This window comes from Platalea leucorodia, assembly GCF_965183815.1.
Source record: "Platalea leucorodia genome assembly, chromosome: 1".
Classification (NCBI taxonomy): domain Eukaryota; kingdom Metazoa; phylum Chordata; class Aves; order Pelecaniformes; family Threskiornithidae; genus Platalea; species Platalea leucorodia.
In genome coordinates, this window is record NC_138823.1 from 10,288,022 (window position 1) to 10,298,707 (window position 10,686).

Genomic DNA, 10,686 nt, shown 5'->3' on the forward strand with positions numbered 1-10,686 from the left:
AATTACGTCGCATGGGGAATTTTAACCTATACACTGCAAGCAGTTTTCAGGAGTGTGTAGCCCTCCTGAGCTCCCCGAGTGGTAGAAGCAGAATCTGAGCCATCTCTGCTTGACAGTGAGATTGGATCTGTCTGCCAGACTGGAATGGTCCAGATGGAAAAGGGGAGGGGAAAGAGGGAGGTGGTGGTGGTATCACTGGTCTGTGACTCTGGTTTTGGAGAAGTTATTTGGAGAGAAAGTGGGAAAAAGAGATCCGTTTTAGAATTCTGCTGAGCAACGCAAGATTAGTACTAAACTGGACAGCAGGGGAGAGGGCACATGGATAGCAAGAAATCATTGAGAAAGAGTAAAAAATGCTAACCAAGAAACCCATGTTCTGTTTAATCTCTGTTTATCCCAAGGATTTTTTTAATTCATTTCTGTATTGTGGTAGAATATCAAATGGAGAAGTCATGAGTGTCTTGTTAGCTTAAAATTAAGATGCAGTTCAAGAAAACAGAATTTGTTCCCTCAACAGGAGCTGGATCGGGATCTCACATCCCACATAAGCTATGTAACCATGAGCAATTGTCTAAAACAGGGAAGGGAAAAACTCCACTTAGGTTGTGGCTTGGAAAAAGAGAACATCTTTTACTACTTTGGCTCTCAATTCAAAAAGCATTATCAGAGGGCAAAAGATTGAGTTTTTGAGAGAAGAAAAGAAGGCATACTTAGTCTTCACATCTGGACCAGGATTCTGCCCATAGATTAATCACACAGAAAACTTTTTTTCCAGAAAACTAAAGCATTGGTAGAATTCAGACCTCTCCAGGGTTTAGAATATAGCTGAATGAAGATTTGAGAATCAGTGTCTTTTTTTTTTTAATTGCTTAATTCTACCTTAGTCCTACTTTAAACCCCTATCTCCCTTTGAGGATGTAGCCTAGAGTTTTTGTTTTGGTTTGGGGTTTTTGTGTTGAAGAGCAAGTATCTCCAAGGGCTTCAGAGGAAGATACTGGAGGAAAAGATGAAAATGGAAGGCATGCGACTGAGAAAAAAAGATTAGGAAAACAATATATTGGTTTTTTATTATTATTCCATCCTGAGCAGCAAGTACCTAAAGCCTCTCACGAGTTTTGAAGAATTTATTTTCAATTTTTTCCTCTGGTGGAAGTTATGTTATCTTCATTTCATAAATGGAAAACAAAGGCACAAAGGGGTAATTGGCTTTCCTGCATTTTTTTTTAAAAAAAGATACCTGTTCCCATGCTAGGAGCTAGAACCTAAATATGAATGCAGATCAGGGTCTTAACTGCACCTTCATCCTTCCTCATCCTGGGCATGGGGAATGTTCATATAGTGGTAGCTCATAAAAATAGGACCAGGGTTAAGATTACCAAACTCTGAGAGACAATGAAATTGAGAGTTTATGCATATAATTGGCCAGATACTAAAATTACTAGTGGGAAATAAAAGAATTCACAAGGGATGCATCCCTGTGCATTTTAGTAGAAAACAAAACTACTTTCCTATGAGAAGAGCTCTGTAATGTGCTAAGCTCCTGCACTGCTTTCCCTATAGGTATAAATATCTACTTTTTATCTCTGAGATCTTGCACAGCTGTCAGCATGCTTCTTGATTAATAGTTTTGTTTTTCTTTCCAGATCTGATTAAAATGATTATGGCTCAAACTTCATGCAAAGCCTATTGCTATGAATTAATTTAAGATATTTTGTCATGCATGTTCATATAATCTTCACAACAAAATTCCATTGCTGTTGTGGCGATTACTGAAGATAAGGTTTTCATCAAAAACGCTAACACAATATTACATTCAGGCTCCTAACACCTGCTCTGTAATTAATTAAGGACCTAATTAGGGACTGTATTATGTCCCAGACATGTTTATTTGAATAACAGATATGTTCTTGGTACGGGTAGTAAATGAAATTATGTGATCCCCTGCTGACTGCTAACCTACTTCCAGCATGGCCATGCCATTAGTTTATTCTGTCTAAGCAATCTGAAAGGTGATATGCCAGACAGAACAACTGAAATGAATAATCCTACCCATGGAAAAGGAACCAGAAGTCATTTCAGGCATGATGTTTCAGGGCCAGTAATGTTTCCATGTAACTATTGACGGACACTACATGATGTCACTATTCATTGTTTTTCATGATGTTTCTTGCCAAGATTGTCCACTGTCTCAATACGGCCCTGGAAGCAAAATGCAGATGTGCAGCTTGAGAGCAGAGCAGATTTGTTAGCCATGGGAAATGTTTGCTCCTCAGCATCATGTGAACACCTCTGTAGCAATGCCCAAATGCAGAAGTCTTAGCACAGGAGCGTAAGACATCGGTACCTGGTGCCATTTATAGAATCTTAGAGTCATGGAATTGTTAAGGTTGTTTGAGATATCCTAGGTGATTTGAGACACCCACACGGGATTGTCAGGTCCCATGCTGCACCATCAGAAAACTCATGCTGTTCTGCAGCAAGCCATTAGAGGTTTTTCAGAGAAGCATGCTCTAGATGACACTAGACATCTATGTTTAGACAACTGAATTGAGTTCCTAATCTCAAATCAGATTCTACAGTGTGAGTCCCCTCCTTTCCTTACATAGATAGTAGTAGTAGTGATGCTCTGTCCATAGGGCCAGGAAGAGGTTTCTGAATGAAAGCAGTGGTAAAAATACAAATACAAAATGACCTGGTTTGGAAAACGTGATAGGTGCACAAGAAGGAGATCAGGGTTATTTCTTTCTTCTTTTTAGAGGAGTTTCCTTGTTACTATGAAACAGAAGGCTTACAATCCAGACCTGTTACTTTGTTTTCCAGGTAATGGATCTGTGTTAGAGAGTCAAACAAAAAATAGTGAACAGTGGAACAGAACCTGCCACCAACAACTGCACAGGGTAGGAGCCTAAAGAGGAGTCAGGTTGTGACTGGATCTTTCTTAGGGAGCCAAAGGAACCTGGTCCAAAAGTCGTTCCTGAGGAGTAGGTGATTGACTTTTCTCAAAGCACAGCCTTTACTCAGTTGTTTGTTTGTTTTTTTTTTTCCTGATGGCTCACAAATCTTGTTGATTTCCAAATTATCCAGGCTTCCTGTTGACTGAGGCAGAATGGGAGGTGTTGGTTTCTGGACTGGCAAAAGAAGATTATTTTTTTATTTTGACATATAGCATCATTATAGAATACAGTTACATATAATTTCCTATTTTGTACCCAAGCACAGAGGTGCTGACAGGAACAGTTCATACATCAAAAAACAAAGATGAACATTGCAAGTCTACTTTTATAATTACCCCTTTTTATATGACTGTAGTATTAAGACACATACAGGGCTAAACTCCCATTCTTAGAGATGTTGCACCAAAAAAATAATGGAACATTTCTCCTGAAGATTATGAGTCTTGAAGGAATTTTTTTTTTTAATGTAATATTCTTTCTAGCCTTTTTAATCTATCATTTATGTATCTTAGTGATGTTACAGTTGGGATTTGTGCTTTAATAAGAGCTTTCTAGTTCATGTGCTCTTTTTTCCCCCAGTTTTCTTGATCCTGCAGTGATTTACACGGTGTTTATGACAACAGATTTTAATATATTATGTTGCCACAAATAGAAATTTCGGCAGAACGCAGGATCCTGCTTTCAGACTTTGCTGATTACTTTGCAATTGTGTGCCATGTGCTGGAACATTCTCTTTTGTATTACTTTGTACATGTTTCATTCCGTGTGTATATCTCAGGGTCTGACCTCCATATAACCTTGGCTGTACATGAATTGCAGCATCAAGCCATTAGTTGTTTTTCAGATACCAACCATGTTCTAGTATTTGAAAATGTTCCCTGGACTATCTTGGTAAATTAGCAAGCCTATTTAAAATGTTGTAACAAATAGCAGCTGATTTAGGACTGAGCTGGAATATCTTTCCCCAATATAAAAATCCATCATCCTGTCATACTGTGAAGAAAGTAATTGGTAAATAAACCATTATTTGAAGAAGGAAAGAAGCTATCTAACAGATAGGATAAAGCAGGAAAAAACAGAGATTTGGAAACAATAATGAATGAGAAGAAAAAAGATAACTTGAGATTATTTCTTCTAAGTTGCCTCACAGCCAATAGCTTCTTTCTTTCTTAAAAAGAGTCATTTTACATACTTATACATTTTAAATTACTGTGCTGTTTGCTGTTGCTTCCAGCAACCATCTGGAAATGAAAATATAGGCTGTTTTTAACCAAGACCATTTTCTTCCCTTGCCCACACACCTGGTGCTCTCAGACTGCTCACAAAAGCAGATCTACAAGAAATGATCTTTTTCTTTAAGAGAGCAGTTGGAAGAGCTGCCCTTGTAGGAGGGAAATACAGATAATGGGCTTTTCTGGCAGTTTGAAGAAAAACAAGGAGCAGGTCAAGTTTTTGGACTTTCCTGACTTGGAAGGGAGCCATTAACCATATGGCTTTGTATTCCCTGCGCACAATTGTGTGCAGCCTCCCATTAGAGACAGATGGTGCGATAGCTGTACACGAACAGCAAAGCTTCCAAGACCCCGGCGCTCCAGCTGACGTATGCTGCGGTTAGTTCAATGGCAGGGGATATTTCATGTTATGTCTTTGGTATGTTTCTCCCTTTGAATGAAATAATCCCTTTAGTTTTTAATTGACGGGAAACTCAAACCCACAAGATGGAAAAAAAAAATGCATGACCGTATAACAGAAGAGGGAAATGCTTCATTAAATTTTTGCCTGACCACAGCAAGATTTTTTTCATTTAAATCCCAACTAAGTTGAACTGAAAGTTTGAAATGCCTTGCCTCTGTGATCTGCTTTTTTTTTCCTTCCAAGATTGCCTAACCATATTGATGCCTAAATTTATTAGATAGATACCATACCACTTATCATGAAGTTTCCCAGGGTATTTTGGTATTAACATCAACAATACACATTTTTAAAGCCTATGTGCCCATATCCCACATAAAGCTCATTGACAGAGTTCACAACCTGACCTCTGCTTAAGTCTCTCAAGGAATGTAAGGCTCTGGCTTCTCTTTCATGGAAAGTCCTAAGTTAAACTGTGAATACGGACTTGGAATAGGGACCAAACTGTTGCTCCCACCCCATGCAGTGCATCAGTCACTAGACTAAATTTATTCTTCCTCTAGCAGATTCTCAATCTGACAAGTTCTTTATGCCTCCTTAGCAACTATAGCCATCCCAAATAGGTACAGCTGTTTACCACTTCCCATATTGGTTCCCTATATTTTTTGTAGAAGGGGAAAATACATAACAAAAGTGCAGACTGAATGACCCAATGGACATACCAGTGTTAGGTCTGACAGTAAGTAGAGAGAAGCATGGGACATGGGAGGACTTGATCTCTCATTGAAGTTCTTTGGAGGCATCTATCTCTATCCATTGACTGTGTAAGATGGTTAAAATGGTTATTTTAAGTGGACTGAATTCCCTTTAAGACTGGGCTCCTCACCTGAAATGTTGCTGTAGCAGCACTTAATTTGTAAACTGAGTTCCTAAATCTCCTCCAAAAGAGATTTAGGAACACTTTCAAGTGATCAAGTCTTTTTATATTCACACACACATACACAGTTTGTCTTCACTAATTTTCAGTGATTATACCTCAGGAAATGCAGGACTCATCTGCATTTAAGTTAGGCTGGAAGATATATGTCTTATATTATCCATTATGTAATTTACCAAACAACAGCTTTACAGAGCACAGCAAAATTTAGCTTGAATGCACTCTGTAAGTAGATGATGTTGCAAAGAGTCCCAGCTCAGTTTTCCCCAGAATCCAGAACGAACTGTGCGCTGTGACCAGCTGGAAGATACTATGTGTGTAACGATACATTTCAGTATCTGTAGAAGCATTTTGCATTAAGAATTACACAAGTAACAGTGTTTTTTTACATATGTATTAGTTACTAGGTGAAGAGAGATTTCAGGATATTGAAAAAATTAAAACGATTGGCAGCACATACATGGCCGTGTCAGGATTATCACCTGAAAAACAGGTAAGAGAATAGTTTTCTTTAAGAATCAAAGCTTTTGGTGTGTCCAACCATTCATATTAGAGAATATTAGTGTTATCTTTCTGATATTCATAGAGCTGTGTTTGCTAAAAGAAAACAGACATTTGTGGCTTCTGGCAGACAACAGTTGCACTTCTTGATGAATTGAAATGTCATCTTGTGCTCAGAACGAGAACCATATGGATTTTTTCCTCAAATTTAGGTTTATAGGAGAAAAAAAAAATCGCCTTTCAATCACACTGATGTGAACCTAGAGCAGGTCTATCTATATCTTCGGACATACTCTAAAGTTACCACTGTAACTCAGACTGGAATCTGGCTGACAACCTCCAATAATCTATGAAAAGAGAGGATCTATTAACTGACAGCATACTTATGCAAGTGTAAGGTTGCATTTATACATTTTTGTGATGATGCAGCTGTATATCTACAGACAGCACGATAAACTATACATCAAAAAGAAAGCATACCCGTCAGTTCAATTGAAGAACATCACAAAACCAGAAGTCTGCACGCTGCCCTCACTTGCAGAGTGCAAACCAAGCTGAGGGAAAAATGAACCACAGAGAGCACAGTCACAGCCATAAACCTCAGACAAGTCAGATGAGAGAAATCCATTTATAATTACACCAAAGAATATGCCTGGAAACGGGGTCTCCAAAGGAATAAGATGGGGCTCTAAAATACATCCAGCGAGAAGCTGGCTGTTGCTGAAATCTGTCTAGTTTGGCAACCAGTGCCTCTCCCCAAAGGAAGAGCACCACAAAAAGAGTGTGCTGCCCCAGATCAACCACAGAGTGGGAGTCAGATCTGCCCACGTTGATTGCAACTGCCAGGAAAGCAGAAGACAGATTAGTGCGAGCTTTATAAACTAGAAAATTTCCATTGTTTGTTTAGAATATATTATAAAACATGTGGAGTGTAACTAGCTGAGCATCTCCCACCTACAGACTAACAAGTGATGCTGACAGCTAGAAATCAACAAAACTAGACATGCATGAGATTTTTGTTTGTTCCAATTCAAAATGCTTCTGTGCAGAGATGAGCAAAGAAGGACTGAACATCAGGGAGGTAGCTGGTTATAACCACACAGCTCCTAACCACTTCTTTTGACTCTTGATGTGGGTAAAAATTCAAAGGGAGAAAATCTTTACTGTATTTCCAAGACTGATTAACTCATGCTTTTTCTTGAACTATAATAGCCTAACAGAATTTTTATGTATTTATATATTTTATGTATTTATTTATACTTATCTTCCTACATACATGTCTATCACCTTGTCAGCATCTAAGAGGTGAGGGCTGCTGAGGGAGTTTGGCATGCTGTGAACTGAATGAGGCTGAGGACAAGGACCAAGCACAGTGTGAACAGAACAGGGTGATGCCAGGGAGATGCTTATGTTCAGTATTAAACACCGAGGATGATGAAAATTCAAAGGGCTGGACTGCATGACCTGGGGGGGTGGGGCTTGCAGTGCTTCGTTCCTATAGACTGGAAATTTGTTTGACGAAAGAATTACCTGGCTTCAGAATAGATGAGATGACATCATACCGCTATCGGGCCGAAACCACAGCTGTTCCTTACTCCACTGCCTACTCAGAGAAACAAGGAGTTCCCTGTCCTCCCTTGGGAGTCCCTGCCCCACCATCTGCTCTGTTGGTGTTCTGGGAAGATCAAAACCCACTCCTGGTCTCCATCTGTGTATCGACTGCCCTGTAGGAATAGAAACGGAGGGGAAAGAGCAGGGAGTGACTTGACCGCTCTAAGCAGAGGCAATTAATGAGCTACAGAATAGCCTTTTCTCTCCCACTTAACTGGTCCCAGGTTGCCTGACTTGCCCTGTTGTTCCTGTCACTATTCCATCCCTGAGAGCACTGGGATTGGTGCTTTTCCTGGGTGACAGTTTCAACAAAGGAAAATTATGTCTTTCACTTCTTTCTTTCTACTTCTTGTTTACCCGGGTGATCCCTGGTTCTCACTAGTTTTTGTCCCTTGCACCTTAGCTAATCAATCCTCTCTGTACTTTCTTTCTCAGCCTTAGATAGATTTCACATGCCTTATTAATTCCCCTGATTGCCTGTCAGATTACTGACAGGAAATTACTTTCTTTGGTACTTCACACTAAGCTTCTCTGTATCTAGGTATAGAAGTGCTGTAATATAAATGGGAAGCGTTACCATTAATAATATGCTCCCTCTGTTGGACCTAGTATGTTGAGATTGTTCTTACAAATTCCAAATTCAGATACCTGGCACTTGGTAGGTGTGCGCGGGAGGTGGGCAAATGCAAAACTTTTCTGACATACTGATTTATAACTTACTCCTCAGCAATGTGAAGACAAATGGGGGCATTTGTGTGCTCTGGCCGACTTCTCCATAGCTCTGAATGAAAGCATACAGGAGATCAACAAGCATTCATTTAACAACTTTGAACTCCGTATTGGTAAGCATAGTTCAAACATGGGAATTGAATTGGGGTTTTGTCTGCAAGGATCCGACTCTGTAAGTGCACCCCAGGAGCATTGCAAGGACTTGTAAAATTTAAAAGACTCAAAATTCTGTACCCCCTGTTTTCAAATTGACTTAATCCCTGGCAAATTTAGAAAGGAGAAATACTCTGTTTACAGAATATGGGCCTGATTTGGGGACTGCAGAAGTTTTTAGGTTTAGTGAAATGTGAATACGTAATTAAGCTACTGTCTTTAGCAAGTCTAGCCAAGAGCCCATAGGTATAACACAGAAAATGAACTGGGCAGCCCAGACCTAACCCCAAGCTTGATACTGGCTTGCAGTCTCTAATTAATCTCCATCTTTTATTTTAATTCAGCAAAGGAATAATAGTAACTTATCCTAATCCCTGTGTGTAGTACTTTGATTTTGCACAAAAACTGAATTCCAGTTCTGACCTGACCTGTCCCTGCGGCAGCAGCTCTGAATTGCTGTGATGGGGAGCCTATTATGCTGGATGGGATATCCTGGATGGCTAGTAGGATGGGACATGAAAAGATGGCCTGAATATATGGCACGTGGCAGGAGGAAATCTGATGGCTTCTCCTGCTGACCAGACCACTGGCCAAAACAAAAAACCACCCGGAAGAAACATATCCCTTACAGACAACCCTGCCATGAAAAAGCTGAAGTATATTCATCAGCCATAGCATGGAGGGTCGCAGCATCACTATCTGTGATCTGCACTTCCAAACAGTTTTGAACAGAAAACTCCCAGTTCCCAAGATTTCTGAGGGAACATTCATCCACTCTTAGTAGGCGTGGATCTCTTGCAAAGATTTCATAGAGCAGGAATGCAACAGTATTTGGAAATTGTTTCTATCACCAGTTAAAAAAAAAAATTCTTTAAAAAAAAAATCTAAAAAACCAAGATCCTTTTCCCAAAGATGTGCCTTTCACTATTGCTAAATGTATTCCTAAATCACTGCTGTAGAAAAAAACATTATTGCTTGAATTTATGCAACAATCTTACAAGATACAGTCTTTCAATAACTTCACAGGATACTTTAATATTTTCACTTCATGGAACATAAGAATGTAATTTCTTGACTGTATCGCACTAGCAAGATTGCCTTCAACAAGTGTAGACCCAGAAAGATCCTTCTAGACAGATCTTTCCTACTACATAAGAATCAGTTTGCAGGAGCTTTGGCAATAGTGTGCAGAATACAGATGATACCTAAGTACTGTGGTTCCACTGTGATGATGTCTTGTAAAATAACTCTGTGGATATCACTTTTTGTGTTTTCTAGCTTTTCTGGCTTTTTTTTTTTTTTTTATTTACTTTGTATATACACCTCTTCCTTAAGCTTAGAGATAAGTGTATCTGAACAAGGCTTCATCTGGATCTTAAGTGTAAATATGGTTTTCAACCACTGTTGTCTAACTGGCTAGCCCTTCTCAATTTTTTTTATTTTTTTCTTTTTTAATAGGGATTAGCCATGGCTCTGTCGTAGCAGGAGTTATCGGTGCTAAGAAACCCCAATATGATATCTGGGGCAAAACGGTTAATTTAGCAAGTCGAATGGACAGCACAGGTGTTAGTGACAGAATACAAGTGCCTGAAGAAACGTATCTGATCCTGAAGGACCGGGGATTTGCCTTCGACTACCGAGGAGAAATTTATGTCAAAGGTATCAGTGAACAGGAAGGAAAAATCAAAACATATTTTCTTCTAGGAAGAGTTCAACCAAATCCTTTAATCTTACAACCAAGAAAACTGACTGGACAGTATTCGTTAGCAGCTGTTGTATTAGGACTTGTACAGTCTCTTAATAGGCAAAAACAGAAGCAAATCCTTAATGAGAACAATAACTCTGGAATCATAAAAGGACATTACAACCGGAGGACTTTGCTCACTCCTGGTGGATCTGAGGCAGCAGCCCAGGCAGAGGGGGCTGACAAAACTGAATTGCCATAATCAGCATTTTGTTTGTGTTCTTTTTTTTGTATTTCTTTTATATATAAAAATAAATATACAAATAAAAAGGGTTTAATTTTTTTTAGCAGAAGTGTGATTATTTTCTGGTGTGATATTTCTATGAGATTCAAATTCCTACATTTTAACAAATGGTGCCAGCATCTCTCCCCGCAGCTGTGATTAACCTCTGAATGTCCAGACATAGTAGCTGTAGGCCACCACT

At 39.2% G+C, this 10,686-nt stretch overlaps 1 protein-coding gene across 1 annotated transcript in view; it reads left to right on the forward strand.

The window, feature by feature from the left end:
* ADCY8 (adenylate cyclase 8) overlaps positions 1-10,463 on the forward strand; it is a gene marked incomplete at its 3' end in the record, with an annotated part of 132,402 nt that extends 121,939 nt beyond the window's left edge. The window contains exons 16-18 of the mRNA XM_082304201.1: positions 5,924-6,016; positions 8,363-8,477; positions 9,976-10,463. Coding sequence (XP_082160327.1) covers positions 5,924-6,016; positions 8,363-8,477; positions 9,976-10,463 — 696 coding nt within the window. The remainder of the gene's footprint in view (positions 1-5,923; positions 6,017-8,362; positions 8,478-9,975) is intronic.
* Positions 10,464-10,686: the final 223 nt, after the last annotated feature.